The 19,127-nt window shown below is 32.0% G+C and overlaps 2 protein-coding genes across 3 annotated transcripts in view; one reads left to right on the top strand and one right to left on the bottom strand.

The window, feature by feature from the left end:
• LOC140046175 (BTB/POZ domain-containing protein KCTD9-like) overlaps positions 1 to 13,877 on the bottom strand; it is a 28,063-nt gene extending 14,186 nt beyond the window's left edge. Inside the window, exons 1-7 of one of the 2 annotated variants that reach the window (XM_072090733.1) lie at positions 13,472 to 13,877; positions 12,261 to 12,382; positions 11,887 to 11,930; positions 11,455 to 11,581; positions 5,015 to 5,073; positions 3,295 to 3,426; positions 2,405 to 2,577 (exon numbers count right to left, since the gene is read on the bottom strand). In XM_072090733.1, the coding sequence (XP_071946834.1) occupies positions 2,405 to 2,577; positions 3,295 to 3,426; positions 5,015 to 5,073; positions 11,455 to 11,581; positions 11,887 to 11,930; positions 12,261 to 12,382; positions 13,472 to 13,519 (705 nt within the window). In that variant the 5' untranslated portion in view covers positions 13,520 to 13,877. Of the gene's footprint in view, positions 1 to 2,404; positions 2,578 to 3,294; positions 3,427 to 5,014; positions 5,074 to 7,533; positions 9,997 to 10,310; positions 10,931 to 11,454; positions 11,582 to 11,886; positions 11,931 to 12,260; positions 12,383 to 13,471 lie in introns of those variants that run through there. The other variant, XM_072090732.1, reaches the window with a different exon arrangement.
• A 1,699-nt stretch (positions 13,878 to 15,576) lies between these two features.
• On the top strand, positions 15,577 to 16,464 carry LOC140046675 (uncharacterized). The gene has a single exon (XM_072091379.1). It carries the CDS (start codon positions 15,577 to 15,579, stop codon positions 16,462 to 16,464), a length of 888 nt encoding a protein of 295 aa, XP_071947480.1.
• Positions 16,465 to 19,127: the final 2,663 nt, after the last annotated feature.

Below are 19,127 nucleotides of genomic sequence, written 5' to 3'. Positions count from 1 at the left end.
ATGAAAACCTTTGCATTACACAATTTAAACTTTGAGTAAATATTGCAAAACGTATGAATGTAAGAATTTCAAAACAAACGTTAAAACTTTAAATTTGTAACGATAGAAAGACGTGTTCCATAGTTTTTTATTGCTAGAGACAAGGTTGTTTGATTTACATGGTAATGATAGAGTGAGAGCATGACGCGCAGAACTTGTGATCGGTATAATGGGCGTTCCATTGCTTGTGTTCTTAGGCAAGACACTTATGTTTGTCTTTCGCCACCCAGGTGTACAAATGGGTACCTAGTAAGGTCAAAACACAACTGCACTGATTACTAGCTTTAATGACCGGGGGTAATAATGTAAAGCGCTTAAAGGCTTTAAGCATTACTGTAAGTGCGATCAGAACAACATATTATTAATAATAAAAGGTGTAAAATAGGAACATTTTTTCACGATTGAATTTTCTATGTTCTCTCACTCTATCATTACCATGTAAATCAAACAACCTTGTCTCTAGCAATAAAAAACTATGGAACTCTTCTTTCTATAGTTACAAATTTAAAGTTTTAATGTTTGTTTTGAAATTCTAAGTTTTGCAATATTTACTCAAAGTTTAAACTGAATGGATCACCCTCGTAAATAAACATCAACAAAATAAAATTGTTTCCAATCTCATTTTATTGATTAATGTATTTGTTATTACAAATATAAACTAGCATGTATAAACTTCAAACAAACATTACAACGGTTTACTGCATCTTTATTCTTTAAATTATTTTGAAAGTGAATCGTTAGGCATGTACTGTACTAAAATTAGCTCTACTAAAACACAGGAAAACATTCATCATGTTACACCAAGTATGATATTTTAATGTAAACATTAAAGCGGTAATCATGAAACACTGGTAACCGATGACGACAAACAGAAAGTAAGGTAATTATACACCCATGTATAGTCATGTTTAAATGATAAAAAGAAAAAGCTATCAAGTTGTTAATGCATGAGTATATGTATCAATTTATCATGTACCCAAAATCATAAAATGGGTTAATGGACAAATATAATTCACATTAAGACTTACACTAAGGAATAATATATGCTTAATGGTATATACTGTATATTAACAAGAAATATTTCTTACAAAAAACGCTGCTCGCTTATTGAAAAATATTTTTTAGTTCAAATGTTTTTGAATGTGTCATTTTATTGTCACATAATAGTTATTTTACCTGAAAAAAAATTGTAATTTAAAGCAACAAATACTTAAATTGTCTGTCAGACAATGGTTTTGGGGTTTCTTTTCTCTTTTTATATGTGAATAAATATTATTTTTTTGTTACAGAAGTGAATACTCAATTTTAGTCACTTTAGTTAATTTGATTGTTGTCAAGTCTGGGGGTCACTTCATCACCCTAGATATTTCAAGTGTGAAGTATCCTATTACAAACACAAACTTTAATGGACTGTTTCGATAATAATTCAATGAATATCTGACAGTGAATATACCAAAAATGCTTTGGGATTTGTAATTTTAGCATGACATGTCCTAATAGACTCTTTTCCCAGACTTTTTTGGGTCTACAGTAGCTGCTGGAATCTATAAATTATAGTGGAGTTTCCATTTTCGCAAAACTGTCGTCCTTAGAACTAAAACTGCTGCTTGCTTTAGCTTCTGATTGAGTAGTCCTAATGGGACGTAGCGGGCTAGAGCAGCAGCGTTAAAAAAAATAATTAAATATTACCTTTGAAATACAAAAACAACGTATCAAAGTATATTATATTAAGCCTAACGATCTCTGTGCTTCAGTAATTCCGTATCTATATTTTCTTTTGACTTTCATTGCAATACATTTTTAACAAATACTTATAATTTTATTTGTATTTTATTTTTAATCTATTCAGTAGTTATTTTAAAGCATAAATGAACATCAAAAACAGTAGTTAAGATTGTTCATTAGTATTTATATTTCAGTATAATGTATTGTAGTTAAGATTTTTGTTTGTAAACTTTTTGTTTATATATACACAACCTTGCAGAAAAACAACTGCTAGTTGAGCCAAGTTTTCGTGTTTAAATAAAGCATATTTTATTATTATTATTATTATTATTATTATATTGCTCTACCTCATGCTTTCTGTAGTAAAATATTACAAAATATACGGGATCGTTTGAATTTCTTTGTAAATGGCACTATATTGTGGAACACAATGCAAATATGAAAGATTCAGAAGAAAAAAATAAATATATATAATACACAACAAACATGCCCTTCATTTCACCCAGAAAATGCACCTGTTATGTCATTTATTAAAGAACTTTTTTATATTATATTTCCAGAAAGAAATATCGCACCAGAGTAATTTAGAATAGTAATAAATGAAAAAACAATTTTTTTTAAAAATTGAATAATTACAAACCTGACAACGTAGTTCTGATCTTGATGGGCACATTAGAAGTATCTTCACAAACTCCCTGCGAGTGATAGGTGTGTGATCCCCTGGTGGAGGTTTTGGTTCTCTTTCTTTTATTATCTTTTCTAACTTTTGTATCAATGATTGCAAACCAAAAAATTTGGCTTCTTCTAGAATTCCTGTAATCACAACATGATATGAAATTATTCTAAATAATAAGATAATATTCACTGTTCAAATTAGAGATAGCAGTATTTTATGAAAAAATAATTCTTTACATAAATATACGAGCTCTTGTACAGTGCCGACTTCTAATGAATGGATCATTGCTCATGGCGTTGTGGACTCTAATTATAATATCAATGTTTGAAAAAATTTAAACCAGTTTCACGTATGGAGACTTCCACTACATTCACATTGCATATAAATAAACATTTATAAATAGCCCTTTGATTATTTTTTGAATTTCTAATAAATTTCAATACTGTAAATCAAGTAGACATCCGTAAATGTCACATAATTATTACCAGGCATAATATTAATGTCTTTATACAAAAAAATTATCACCATAATTAGACATCTGAAGCTGGCAATATTGCTATTCAATCTAACGACATTATAACTTGTAAAAGTATTTTACACAATAAGACAGCTGTATTGCGCACGTTATCGTTTCATCCTTATAAACTCACCACATCTATGTGAGGATTGAGGAGGATCGACAGAGGTTAAGAGTGGTAAATGTGTTAGGAGGGAGAGGAGAGAGAGGAGAGAGGAGTTAGGGGAGAGGGTGTTATTAGGAGGTAGGGGAGATGGGAGGAAGAAAGGTTAGGAAAGGATTTATGATGAGGATGGGGAGAGAGGTTTATGAGGGAGTGAGAATTTACATATAGTACCTTTTGGCGATATATCAGCATCAATTATAAGTTGGCCGTGTCTTAAATAATTCAGAATTGGTTCAAAATATCTTGGACTTCTATCAATCAAGAACGCTGCCTCAGAATCTACAGCACTACACCACGGATACTCTGAAAATATATAATAGTAATTTAAAATATTGTTCCGTTATTCATAAAAGTATGATAATATTACTCCAAAATTGATTCGGAGTTTTGGCATTCAAAATCAAATTGCATAAATTAAAGATGTATTGTCCCCAAAAACATAAAAAATTAAGATTAATAAATCAGACTTTAAATAGGCCAGTTTTAATAAAGTTATTCACTTACTGTAAAAAAAAACCATTATTTCACATATAAAAAGACAAATGAAATGGTTAATTTTAACCAAAAACCATTGTCTGACAGACAACAGTGTTTTTTTGCATTAAATCATTTTTTTTTCAATTTAGTTTTTGGTCAAAGTGAATAACTATTACGTGACATTAAAACGGCACATTCAACAAAAAATGTGAAAAAAAATGTTTAGGGGGACAATATATCTTAAAGGTTATAGAGTCGAATATATTATAGAAGAGATGATAATTCGTGCATGGACTATTATATTATTATCATTACTATTTAAAAATAATTGTCACTGATAAGGGCCAAGTATAAAGTTTCAATATCAATCAAAAATGTTTTAAAGATATCATTGCGATAGATCGATTTTTTTGTAAAATAGAGGAATGACTGTATCGCTTGTAATGTTATATTTTATCAACAATTGATGGTAGACCAAAAGGAGAGATATTAAATTACACAATTAATAGCAATTTTCCAATTCTGGTTTAAAATCAACAATTATCAAGTTCTTGTTTACCAGAATATACCATTATTTGATATTAAATTACAGGAGTTTAAATTAAGTTTCAGACAATTATAAAATGAACTTTATTCTCTTTTCATGTTATGGAGTAATGTTTCATTCTTGTCCCTTGAGTGACAATTTTGACAGTGTTCTTTTATAGAAAAAAATCAATTTTTCCAAGTAACATTAAAGATCATGTCAAAATAAGGATTCTATATTCTACTGTAGTAATGTATTGTATTGTGGCAGTCACTGCAATAAATTCTTTTACATACTGGTAATTGAATAAAGAGGAAATAAAATGTAGTAGAGATAATTTGACATGGTGTTTTTTGTCCCTCTGAACATTTAAAAAAAAATGTTTTTGTTGAATAATGCCATTTCAATTGTCGTATTCGATTGGGAACTTTCGTTGCCAACGTAAAGATTCGTTGAGTACTTTTTGTATTCGAATTGTAAATTTGTGCTCAACAGAAAGTCATTCGAATAGAAAACGTTGACAACAAAAGCTTTTTCGTTAAGAACAATCTCAACGCTCAAAATACTCCGTTAAAGAAGTACTCAACGGAAAAACTACTCAACGGTCCACTCGAATACGACAAATGTCACATACAGTAAATAGTTATTCACTTTGACCAAAAATTTGATCTAAAAAAATGTATTTACCAGCCTGAAAATACTGTAATTTAAAGCAAGCCAGCCAATGGGTTTATGGTTGAATTTAATCATTTATTTTGTCATTTTATAAGTAAAAACTATTTTTTTTAAACATTTTCTGTTTGTGGAAGTACTACAAAGTCTGATTTAATTATTATTCATTTTTCATGTTTTTGGGGGACAATACATCTTTAATGAAAAGATACATACTATTGCCTGTAAACATTCTGGCTAGCATGCTAGAGGGCTCTCTTCCAATTAATGTGCTTCTGCAAAAAAAAAAAAAAAAAATGGGGATAAAAAAGTTAATCTGCAACTATAAAACATATTTATTAGCTCAAATTAAACCATTTGTCATTTCTATAATAATTCAATGTGAAGACAGACATGTGCTGGATTGTCTGTCAGCACTTAAGTCCTTTGATATGTAAATTCACAAGCTGCATTTTATTTAATGTCTGAAAGTAAATTAACTTTAATAAGAGTAGATTATTTTATTCATAAACATTTTTTCCAGAAAACATTAATGAAGGAATAATGAAATTTAATATATTTTACATCTTGGTGAATCTAACAGATGAAAAATTAATTTAGTTTATGAACAGATAATAAATCACAAGAATTAATTATTAGTTATAATGAATTTCATTTTTATCAATAAAAACCGCGTTAGAAATAGCGCCAGCCAATGGCCAGTTAAATGTGTAGTGGATCAGTTAAATTTGTGGTGAAGCAGTTAAATGTGTGGTGGAGCAGTTAAATGTGTGGTGGAGCAGTTAAATGTGTGGTGGAGCAGTTAAATGTGTGGTGGAGCAGTTAAATGTGTGGTGGAGCAGTTAAATGTGTGGTGGAGCAGTTAAATGTGTGGTGGAGCAGTTAAATGTGTGGTGGAGCAGTTAAATGTGTGGTGGACCAGTTAAATAGTCAAATAATAAACAAGTTTGCTTGGCCAGTTAAAATTTCAGTAAAACCTGACAAAATATCAATAATTTTACGATTTCCTTATAAAATATTTCACACTTGCACTAAATGTATCTCATTTCTAGTTTTTTAAAGTTACAGTATATTAAAGGTCTCCCTAATATCTCCCATATTCTGTGACCAGTAAAACAAGTGGATGACCAGTAAAAATGTAATTTCACTGGTCCTCTAGTCTAGTTAAAAGAAACCTTAAAGATGTATTGTCCCTTTGACTAATTCCAAAAAAATAAAAAAATAAATATTTTGAAAAAATGGGTCATTTTGAAGTATCATAATAGTTATTAACTTTCGCCAAAAATTAATCACAAAAAAAATCATTTAACTGAAATACAGACATTTTTTTGTTCAAAAAATAACTTTGACGTCCAGTCAAAGTTTTCGATCAAAGCATATCTCATAATGCAACGCGCTTGTTTGGCTACTCTGTATGCTACATCATAAAACTTCCTCGCGATCTGTGAAAACACCTTCTCAACCGTGACGAGTTGTAAACAATACTAATTAGCATCATGTATAATGCATACTTGTGGTTTGAAATGTTTGTTTACTTTCCCTTACGACAATTTTCCAGACGAAATGTAATCATTACGTAATCGTTACGTAAACTTGTTGTTTTTGGCTCGAATTTTCGACTTAAAGTGAATAACTTTAATATTACTTTGATATGGCCAATTTAAATTTAGAATATTTTGACCTTCATTTTTTGTGTTTCAAGGGACAATACATGGAAGACCCCTGAAAAAAGTTAATATTGATTAAATTGGTTATTGCATAATGTTATGCTAAATTTTTTTTGGATTGAATTGAATTGAAGATTTCAATATACTTATTAGAAGTGTGTTTTCTTTCTTTCATATTTTAACTAATTATTGTAACATGTATAAAGTAATGTTTATAGTATTTTTATGTTCTTATATGTTGCTTTTAAAATATTGTATCTGTATGTGGTATTTTATGTCTGTTTTTAAATATTGATTGTTTTAAAATTATATATCTCAACTAGGTTTAAATATTTTTATATGGTACTAATTTTATTAATATATACATTTTGGATTTTAATGTTGAAAATGTACTCATATTATTTTGATCTTAAATTGGCAAATAAAATTGAATCTTGAATCTTAATACTAATAAAACTATGACATATTGCCTTTCCTCGATATTTATAGTTTTATACAAATAAATAAAAAGAATCAAAGTACTTAAGCAGAGTTGACTCTCATGCGAATGCAATAAAAACAATTGATAGGTTGTAAATGTTTTACGATGCGTCAGCATTTGTACGAGCGTTTATATAACAAATCGTCAACTAGTCTTTATTGCTCTGGATGTTTTATGGCAGATTTTGTACTTTTTCTTAATTCCAAATAAAATAATAATGTTTCAAAAGAAAACAAACAATAATTACAGTAGTACATGCCATGTTAAGATCTATCAAACCAAAAAAGAGAAGTTCATTGACAATTATAAATTGTAATTAACGGTGTTAAGGTGGGCATGCTATTTTCAGAAATTCATCAATTGTAAATTACCGTAGTTTTCCCTTGACGATACTCAGAATGTCTAATCTAATCTTACAAATTACACCAATTTCAGATGACTTAACAACAATTTATCATATTCTTTTTTTTCTCCTAACATCTTTAAAGCCTAAAAGTAGCTAGCAGTGACTAATTATTATTATTATGGTGGGAACAAACCTTTTTTCTATTTTAGTTAAGTACCATATATTTCTGGTGGGTGTTTGTAATAAGCTGTGTTATCAGTTTATTTTTAACAAACTTTTACTATATTTTGTTTTGCATTCATCTGTGTATAGTATTCTACTACGGGGTTGATAGTTTTTTTTTCGTTTATACTTTTCTGTATGTAAATTCATTGTTATATTTTATATTGTTATTTGGGAAGATGCACCTTTGTGCTAAGTGAAAAGAGATGCTATCCAATCAGAAGGAAATTTGTTCACACACATTAGATGTTGAAAAGAGTTGCTATCCAATCAGACGGACATTTTTTTACACACAAGAGAGGTCGAAAAGAATTGCTAACCAATCAAATTACTGGTTAAACTTTTTTCTTCTCTTGCAGATTGTCTAATTACTTGCTTTGAATGAATGAATGTTTGCATGATGAAACCCTTTTTTTTTTGGTTTGTTTTAGGCCCCTTCATTGTCACCATATGCTGTTTTGGATCAACCTCAATAAACATGGTTAAATACAAAATTAATATGTAATACAATTTGTTTATTGTATAGAACATTACACGCAGCAACAGCCAAACAAGTATTATACAGCACTTAATGACAAGACACAGTAAAGATATACAGAATATTGAATCACAAATAAAAAACAAAAATGTATGTTATGCTAACCCTAACCCCTCAAGCACATTACCAATATAAAAACAGGGACAGTTGGTCAGATTTTTTGTTAAAGAAATAATTAAGTGGACTAGCTAAAAAAAAATACTATTGGGTCAAAATCTAAAATAAAAAGAGTAATGTAATGCTTAATTAATCGTGGTTGCCACTAGCGACGCAACGCAAGGACGTAACGCAACGCAAGTGAATTGACCAATCACAAGCGATGGCTTATTCGCTTGTGATTGCTAACTGTCTATAACTTCGCTTGTCATTGGTTAAAACGCTTGCGTTGCGTTTACGTCCTTGCGTTACGTTCTAGTGGGAACCAAGCTTTAGAAAGATTTAACCTTAGAATTTTGGTTTGAGCAAGCTAACAATTTAGTTAGGCACTAAACATCTAAATGAGGAAACCAAACGCAAAACCACATTGTGTGTACTATAAATCTACCCTAAACACAACACAGAATGACACATCATTTCTCATGCTGTTTATGAATGTTAAGAAAATGGATTTGAACAATATGGAAATTCCTACACTAATTACTAAATGTTACTATATATATATATTATTTTTTATTTTAATTTTATTTATATAACGTATAGCACAAAAGCATAAAATTCATTAAATATTACACATGATAACTTTATATATTAATTAGCATTTTTAAAATGAATCCAAGTGCCCCAAAGCATGATGCCTCAATGCAACTACCCAGTGTTTGAGTGCCCTCTAGGAGTGCTAAAAAAGGGGACTTTTTGTGTTATGCTACCGGTTACACTGTATAAAATATGAAGAATTGGGGGGATACGTTGGTGTATCATGACTGAATGAGTTGCGATCCTTCACCGTTGATGACAAGAGCTAGATTATCTGGGAATGCATCTGCTTGGTATATAATATATTTAAAAATTTGTCCATGTGTGTTTGTTCGTAAGGTCACAATGACAAGTGGTCACATAACATAACTTTGAGTGGTCATCTAAAACTTTGAGTGGTCACTTACAACTATGAGCGGGATACAGTAAGAGAGTACATACACTGTGGGACGCATTATTGAGAAGCATCATATTAGAATAAATACATATCTTAATTTAGCATGCAAAACATTTATTTCTGGCTAATAGTTTTCTTTTTCCAAAACTTAATTTGCTGTCGTAGTAGTTGTATTCTGAGTTTATGTTCTCGTCTTTCATTTTCCAACTTTGTCTGTAAGATAAGAATCTCCAGCTCTTTAAATGAAGTTTCTTTGACGATACTTTGTTTCTCCACATGTTCCTCCTCCTCAACATCTTGTTCATTACTGGTGGCAGCATCTTGATGTCTCTGATGGTGGTCGTCATCGCACGGTTTAGCAGGAGGGTCAGTCTCACTATGATACATGTCCTCCTCCTCATTGGGATGATACTTTTCTTCTTTCAGTTCTTCATACTCATATGTTAAATCTGTAGACTGATACATTTCTTTTCTCCAAATGTTCTTTGCATCCATGTTGGTTGGTAATGCATCGTGTCCTACTGCCACTGGTGACACCATCTGCACCTGTGGAACGCTAGCGACCGGTAGCGCACTTGTGAACATCTTAGTTAACGGTTTAGTAGTAATTTCCATCGATTTGCACTCATTGTTAATACTGTTACTTGTGGCGGTCTCAACTGATCTATAATCGGTTTGACCGACATCGTTTGTAAGGTTTTTAATTGACCTGTAATCAGTGTGGGTGGTGTCACTTGTGGGGCTTTGAATGCCCAATCGTTGGTCTGGATAATGTTCCTGGTGACCGTGGCGAACCTGATGTGTACTGTCTAATGAGGCCAAATCTGATTGTTCTTCTGTGCCCGATAATGAATCTACAAAAGTAAAATGCCAGAGCTTTTTAACATACAAGACAAGAATATTTATAATATATATATAAAAGTACAATAATCCAATAATAAGGAATATATACCAGTTAAAAAACAGCATCCGAGGACAGTTAAGTCACTTCTTAAAATTTTTGTGTTCAAATAGACTTTTGGTCTTATAGCGCTGAGTTTAAGAAAGCAGATATCCACACCTACTTAAGTACTACTTAACTTGTTTATTACTAACTAGTTAAAGTAGAAAGGCAGTGAAAATATCATTTAATAGGGAAAGTTAGCAATATACACATGGAGCAGCTTACCATCATGAATACTGGTTGATTGTTCATTGTGGTATGATGTATCTTGCGCATCATATGGGTTTAGTAGCGTTCGTATCTCAGCTGGAATCTCACTCTCTTGCATCATCATGTGCATGTTCATGCCGCTTATCCCAGTTTTTCTTTGATCTTCTTGCGGTTTTATAAATTTTTGTCTCTTCATTATGTCTTTCTTTGAACGCATTTTTAAATTTTCGTAAGCTTTACGCAGTTGTTTCTTCGTTCGTTGGTTTCTCACCATTGGTTGCGTATTATATTCTTTTTCGACGTAGGCCCAAGCAATTGCTTTGCGATGAACAGCATTACTGTCATTTCTCCTGCTTTCAATTGCGCCACGGTACTGATTTACAAGTGCCATTAGTATATTGCGTTCGACCTCTGACATGTGTGGTGTCACTTTCATTGTTGAACCCGTTGCTGAGGAAGATCCAGTAGTTAGGGAAGATCCTGTTGTTAAGGAAGATCCAGTGGCTAAGGAGTGTCCAGTTGCTAATGATGGTCCTGTTGCTAAGGATGATCCAGTTGCCAAGGAAGATCCAGTAGCCAAGGATGGTCTTGATGCTATTGACGTTGCTGATGCTGCTAGGTTACTGGTAAAGGAACTACAAAGAAGCAGAAAGCTGATGAGACCATCATGTTGATTTCCTTGAAACAAAAAGAGCGACTTCGCGCTTGTGTTCATCCTTTATGCTGTAATATTTATAAGTCGCTGTAATTTAAAATTACCCTTTTTAAGAGTGGAACTACCATTCCACATTCCCATGAACCTTTTGTTATATTATTTTTTTCAAATAGTTTAGTTCACGAGACAAGAAAATTTGTTTGTCTATGGTGTAATTTAAATTTAGTTATGGTAGAATAATAGCAGTATTAAAATCAACATAAAATGTTCTTACTACAAACCACATTTCACACTGTCTACATTTTTTCCTAAAGTTCCATTTTAGGTAGGGGAAAAATGGCAAAATCGGCACTGTGGTCATGTTACAGATTTGTTCGAACAACTTAGGCTACCTGATAACTTAAAACTCCTAGAAAGTAGCAAGCCTTTAGCCATTTTTTCCCCGACTGATTTATCTTTCACATCTTTTCAAATTAAGAATCTATCAATAGTTGTAAGAATTACCTTGTTGTAGTGAATCTCTTTCCGCCGACATTGAGTGCGACCCAATCGTTCTGATCAACACTCATACTGGCTTCATCGGTATTACATTTAGTTATTAAAGGCCTCATCGCAACTGCATACTTGGGGTCTAAAATTGAATAGTTTAATAAATATCAACAATAAGTATATTCAATCACAATACACAATTTTAAGTTCTATGATGCCTCTATAAATATTCAATTCAAACATCATTGATACAGTACATGTCTAAAGCTATGTTTACACTATCAAACTTTATGTGAAAACAAAATGTGATGTGCCTATATATGGACATGATGATGTCATATCACTACCAAATTTGGGCGTATCACTACCATATTTGGGCAAATCACATTTTTTTTGGTCAAACTAGTTTGATAGTGTAGACAGATATTTACACGATGATAAACTTACCAACAAACGCCTCTCCTTCAGATATATATAGAACTTCATCATCTCTGAAAGAAATTGGACATCATTGGTATAGTAGGTATTTAATATAAATTGTAAAAAATTAAATTCCACTGCTGCCCATCAATTTTTATATTTCACTATCTCATTCTATATCCCATCTGAAATTGCGTTGCCAATTTGGACTTTGGCTCATCATCCATGTGATGCGGCCTCTCTTTCTCTTCAAGTTTTTTAGGCCAGCTAACTAGACTTGAAAGTTGGCCTTTCAATATTTGGTCTCTCTTTATTAAAAGATAATAAAAATTGTTTTATACTTTATATTTATAACATTTTCAAATTGTGCAAATTGCGCATAACACATTTACTCTTATTACCTTATAACTCTAATATCTTCAACTACTCCTCCTTTCGCTGTGTACACAGTTGTTCCTGGCATGTTCAGAACTCGGTTTGCTTCATGCAGAAACATATCCAAACTATCTCCAAGAAATATCAACTAAAAAAAAGGTGGAAGAAATTTTAAACAAAGTGCATTTTTGCATCAGTTTCTATTATCGCTCATCTGGGGGGGGGGGGGGGGGGGGGCGCTGTGGGTGTAAGTGTTATGCGCGATTTGAACGATTTGCGCAATTTGAAATTGCGCAAAAAAATCCTTGCGCAATTTGAAATTGCGCAAAGAATTCTTGCGCAATTTAAAATTGCGCAATGATTTTTTTGCGCAATTTCAAATTGCGCAATCAACTTGCGCAATTTCAAATTGCGCAAGAAAATCTTTGCGCAATTTTAAATTGCGCTGCACAATTTGTAAATTGCGCAAGATAGTTCTTGCGCAATATGACTCCTTTGCGCAATTTGAAAACGAACTGTAAATTTTCCCATACATGGCTAGGCTAGGCCTAGGCAGAGGAGTTTAAAATTTAGTATTTTATTATATAAATAAGACCATTTCAATGAAGATAATGTTTAATACTCACTTTTTAAGTTTTTAATATTAGTTTAAGCTAGGCCATGTAACCTAGTCAGTATCAGTAGTCCAGACCCTAGCTAGGCTAGAGTAGTATAGCCGGCCGCCCGCGCCGCGCCCGCCTGGTGGAACACCACCGCTTCGTTTTCCTTCGTCGGTTCTTCGACGGTATGCTAACTTATAACAATATTTGCACTACTAAAATAAGGAAATGCGATATTTATCTTTAATTTTGAATCATTCTTAGAAATTACTATAAAAATATGGGTGTGCATGATTTCACAATCTGTCGAAAAACCTTGCGCAATTTGCAGATTACTTGCGCAATTTAATACGTTGCTTGCGCAATTTGAAACACATGTTTCAATTCAAATTGCGCAAGGATTTTTTTTGCGCAATTTCAAATTGCGCAAATCGTTCAAATCGCGCATAACATAAGCTTAATGATGATTACAGCCAGCACCGTATACAGTAATTGCATCTTATTTACAAAAACACAATTTTCTAACTTCTAATCTGGGTCCTACTCTAGGCCTAGTATTAGTAAAATCAAGTTAAATTTTTATACTTAAATACTAGGCCTAGGCCCCTATAGAAAACAATTTTTTTTAAAGCACAAACCTTTCCATTTCCGGTGGTTCCGTTTTTTTGCACTATTACTCGTTTCATATTGATTTACATTTAATAAATGAATCATTGAGCTTGATTTAAAATGTTTCAAAACAATTAAGCCTAGGCTAGGCCTGTAGGCCAAGTTGCATTTTGTGTAAACTGACGTCAAGCTGCTGCTGCAGTGCTAGCAGTGTTTGTGGGTTGGGTTCTACAGCTGGCCTAGAAATATTCACTCACTAAAATAATGGTATACTTATAATTATTAATTTTTTTAATAAAGCTGTATATTGTTGATAGCACATCCTCAGATTAAGTTTTATTCAATATCTTAATTATATGCATATTTTCGAATTAATAAAGAACAATATGCAAACGCCAGGCTGAGTTAAGTGTTTTCATTTTAATAACAAACGCCCTCTAGCTCCTAGTAGCCACGCCGCCGATGATGGTCCGGTTGTACGACGTGTTGCCATGATTTAAAAGTTAATATTCTCAATTTACTGATATATACATATTATTTTGAAAAACATAGGCTTACTTCTTTTTATTCCACTTATGAAATAACTAAAACGAAAAAAAAGTATCATTTTCTATAGGCATGGTTGAGGTAAAAACTTGTACTTTATTATCGCAAAGTTGAACATAAAATATCGCATATATAAAAAAAATACAAAACATTGCACTCACCAACAAGTAGGCTATATAAAAAAAAGGTAGGCTATATATTATAAAGTTTACTATCAGAGCCAGCTTGCCATTTGTTCACACATAATGTATATAAAATGTCCTTTACAAATATTATAATAAAATAAAAAGTATTTTTGTTTAATGTTTGAAGCTCTGTCTAACACTACAAACCAGTTTGACAAAAAAGTGTGATGTGCCCAAATATGGTAGTGATATTCTCAAATATGGTAGTGATATGATGATACGATATACACCTTTTTGTCAAACTAGTTCGACAGTGTAGACAGAACTTAATGATCCAAATTTCAAGTCATATTATATAGTTCTAGCATACACCACCTACAATGTCGACCATATCTTCCTTTGACAGTTTTAACAACAATAGCATGCAAAACAATCAAGACATGCTAAGTGTCACATTTATCATTTATATTGGTAAATAGACACGTATCCACTAGTACTGTATATCTTTATAAAAAAGGTTAAACAAATGTTCTTTATTAGATAATATATGACGATGACAAAAGTCATCACCATATATCAATGAAGTCATCATGTCACGGCGGCGGTCAAACAAACAAGTTTCTAAGTAAACAAAACTTTGATCTACTGTAAATGTAGGGGCCTACATACGTACATTAGCCTACATACAGTAAAACTAATTCAACATTTCTTTCGGTGACTTTCACATGGGCAGAGAGTTGTTTCAACCAGTTTAAAAAGAATATTGTTTGTGAATTAGGGGATATAGGCCGATAGCTGATGGATATTATTTTCATTTAAACAATATTTAAAGGTAAATAGTTACAAAGTAGCCTACAGCATGATTATTCACATTTCAAATTTGAGATTAGATATGAAAATTAAACATTTACGCAATCTTATCGCATTTACTGAGACTTGATGTATGCTTACAAGGCAAACATTATGGTATAAAAGATTGAAGATTATTCAGACTAAAGTAAAGTAGGTAAGTATCATTATTTCATTTATTTTATGGAAAAAAGGCCTATTTCATCCTGATAAATAGCTGCTACATTATATTCCTGTTAATTCAAGAGGAAAGCGTTTTTCAAAAGTTCAACATTCTAACCGAACGTTTAGTTTTACATTTTGTTTTATTTTGATTTGAAGGCAATCTAAACAAAAATATAATATAGAATAGTTTTTAAAGTTGTATTTTGAATATTTAAGTATCTCCAAACTTTTTCTCCTAAGCAATAACATGTTGTTGCTTTCAGTCGGGCTTTCAGTATATGAGGTTGTTCTTAGACTAGACATTCTTTTACTTCTTTTTCCAATCACTGAAACAGTTCTTATTTATTGTTGCCATTTAAGTTATTGTAAATGTATGCTTCTTTTTATTTCTGTTTCTAAATAAATTTTGAATGAATTGAATTTAACTGTTCGCTTTCAGATCTATCAATATGTTAAGTTTACAAGAAGCACATGCGTTCCTTGAGAACAAGCTGTCCATCACCAACATAGAAGAAAAGTTAAAAAAAAACAGATTTAACTTGATGAGAGAAATACTCTACAAGTTCTTACATGTGGAACCATTTCAAAATGTTATCAATCTCAGCACCAGACCAGAAGATCGTCATCTTCCATCATTTCAAGAAATTAAAGAAGACATGTTTGGAGAAAGAGGTGGTCGCTGCTATGTTGCCAACCAATTTATGAAGGAACTTTTAAGTACAATAGGTTTTGATGTTTTTAACTGCTCCTGTATTGTACTGAAATCAGGTAGTAACCATGTATGTCTTATAGTACGTCATCTCACAAAAGCTGGAGATCTTCACATAATTGATGTCGGGCTAGGACATGCGACGTGGGATCCAATACCACTCGACTTCCAAGACGAGTCTCCCGTTTATCATGTTGGATTTCTATATTTCAAGTTTGTCCGTAACGGTAGCGTAATATCTCGAATGCACAAACATGATAAAAGATACGAATTTCCAGGTAATATCGACAGCAAAGCATGGCATGTCTTCGGAGAGATTGATCTAACTCCCCGTGAAATCGACTACTTTAAACCAGTTTGTACAGCTATGTACACCATTCCCGGAGCTCATAAAAGTCCATTTTTAGAAGACCTAACATTGGTTAAATTTGAAAACGAAAAAATCATTGCAATCAAAAATTCAACACTATTATTTGAAAATGATAATCACCAATTGGAAGCAGAAAAAATTGAAACATTTGGGGAACTCATTTCGGTTATCTTGGATCATTTCCCTAACTTCAGTCGTGATGTGATAAAAGCCGCCATTCGCTCATCTCCAAAATGTTGCAACATTTTTAAGATGTAAATTGCTGCAAAGATTTCTCAATCTGAACTTCCTTATGTATCTAGTCTTGTACAGCAGTAGTGCATCTGGATCTGGAAAGATGAAAGTTCTGGACAAAGTCCAATCTTATCTTCCTTATGTATCTAGTCTTGTACAGCAGTACAGTAGTGCATCTGGATCTGGAAAGATGAAAGTTCTGGACAAAGCCCAATCTTATCTTCCTTATGTAACTAGTCTTGTAGCAGTAGTGCATCTGGATCTGGAGATGAAAGTTTTGGACAAAGTCCAATCTTATCTTCCTTATGTATCTAGTCTTGTACAGCAGTAGTGCATCTGGATCTGGAAAGGTGAAAGTTCTAGACAAAGTCAACATAGTGTATTATTTTAATGATACAATAAATACTTACCGGTAATAATACTAATAATAAATACAATGTAAAATAAATGTAAATAAATAAATTCAGGTTATAGTACAAATTTCAGTTAATAACATACACACGCAATAACATGAACCTTGTAGGTATAGTATAAGTGTATAAAACATGTGTTCCGGGTTTAATCAGATTGCATTACGAATTACAGGAGCAATTAATCATGATTTTTAAAAAATAATTTTATAACTATAAAGACGAGAATTTTAAACCAAAGTTTTAAACAAATGAAAATTAGTAATTTCAATGTATTGCACATTCTTCATTAAAATTATTTTGAAATCAAAACAAGTGTGGCTTTATTTGTTTTTTTCCTTAATTATGAAAATGGCTAGAATGATATGTAGATTGATGTAACAAACCTACAGTAATAAATAGAATTGATAATAATTGTTGTCTAATGTCACAACAAAAAGTGGCATGACATGCGGGTACATAGACTCCGCATATTATTACTATACAGTATTTACATTGACAGTTAATGATATCGTCCCCCTGAACAAAAATTGTTTTTTTTTTTATCTTTTGTTGAATATGCCATTTGAATGTCGCATTAGTTATTTACTTTGACCAAAAAGTGGATTGCAAAAAATTATTTACCTGAAAAAATGTAATTTAAAGCAAAAAATACTAAATTGTCTGTCAGAAAAATCGTTTATTTTTGTCTTGTGAAACAATATATCTTTTTTTGTGTTTTTTTTCTATAGGGAGAAGTGAATAACTTTATTAAAAACTACAAAATGGCCTATTAAAAGTCGGATTTTATTATTTTTCGTGTTTTGGGAGACAATAGATCTTAAACAAGTGTAGTTTACAATATCTTATATAGAATAAGTTCAAAGGTCACATGGTGTATGACGTACACACCACCCACTGTACACTATCACATTATTTAGATACAGTATCTTCACATTTGAACAGTCAAACAGTGAAAGTACAACAAAGATTCCGCCGTCTAACAATGGATATGATTTTTATCAATGTTGTTGCAACAAAGGTTTACATTTTAAAATATGAGCTAATACACCAAGAGCCTGTTCATACATAGAGCCTGTTCACACATAGAGTCTGTTCACACATAGAGCCTGTTCACACATAGAGCCTGTTCACACATAGAGTCTGTTCACACATAGGCCCTACGGCGTAAATTGCGAACGTTTTCAATTTTGCTGCTTCTCTTCTTTTTTTGTGTAATATTTTTTTTGAATGAAATGTTTGTAACTGATATTTTTTAATTAAAGGTCTTTTGTAAAAAAATCCTCAAATCCAGCTTTTTTGGCTGCTACTGAAGATACCAAGATTTATAGAAGTCATGGCCGCAATGCAACAAATGGCATTATTAACGACAGCTACATAACCCCATCTTAATTAACGACCTTTGACCTAATTTCAAGATATTTATCAATTACTTTTAATGTATGTATTGTTGTATTGCTGGTATAAAATGCTCTCTGCTCTTCGAGCTGAAGCGCATTATTTAGTAAATAAAATCTAAAATCAGAGTGTTGCTCGAAAAAGGATTGAACTCAGCATTGTAAATCAAGCGGTGACTATAACTAAGATGGCCGTATTTCAAGAAATGGGTTAAAAAAACAAAGACGGTCATCAAGACAGTGCAAATCGTACATGTGAAAACCTGGGCATTTTAATCTGTGGATTAACTTACCGTAAGTTACGCCAGTCTTACGCTGTGCGTGTGAACGGTACTTAGTATTAAGCTTGGTTCCCACTAGAACGTAACGCAAGGACGTAAACGCAACGCAAGCGTTTTAACCAATGACAAGCGAAGTTATAGACAGTTAGCAATCACAAGCGAATAAGCCATCGCTTGTGATTGGTCAATTCACTTGCGTTGCGTTACGTCCTTGCGTTGCGTCGCTAGTGGGAACCACGCTTTAGTGTTGTATTTTGTTTGAAAACCTTTTGCAAAGGTCTGATTTTTGTTTATTTAATAAAATCAATATTTAAAAAAATTGGGGCCTTTTCTTTTATAAGCATTTTCTTCAAGAATGTTCCTCCTTTCTTTGTTTAAATAGATATTTTATTTCTTATTGTCATTTTGAAATTTTCTTTCAAAGAAAAATAAAAGAAATCGTCATATGCACGAGTAACATCTAAACACAATAAACAAAATAGATGCAGGTCACGTTGATAGTTCATAGACACCAATATCGCATTATATAATGTATTCATATTTAATCTGTTAAACAGGAAACCAAGCATATGTAAACACTTGCTATTGGTTTTCTTGTC

This window comes from Antedon mediterranea, chromosome 4 (assembly GCF_964355755.1).
Source record: "Antedon mediterranea chromosome 4, ecAntMedi1.1, whole genome shotgun sequence".
Taxonomy (NCBI): Eukaryota; Metazoa; Echinodermata; class Crinoidea; order Comatulida; family Antedonidae; genus Antedon; species Antedon mediterranea.
This window is presented reverse-complemented; position numbering and strand designations above follow the sequence as displayed.

What these genes read in the sequence shown, in the direction of transcription:
- LOC140046675 (XM_072091379.1), top strand. Translation starts at nt 15,577, where the DNA reads ATGTTAAGTTTACAAGAAGCACATGCGTTCCTTGAGAACAAGCTGTCC.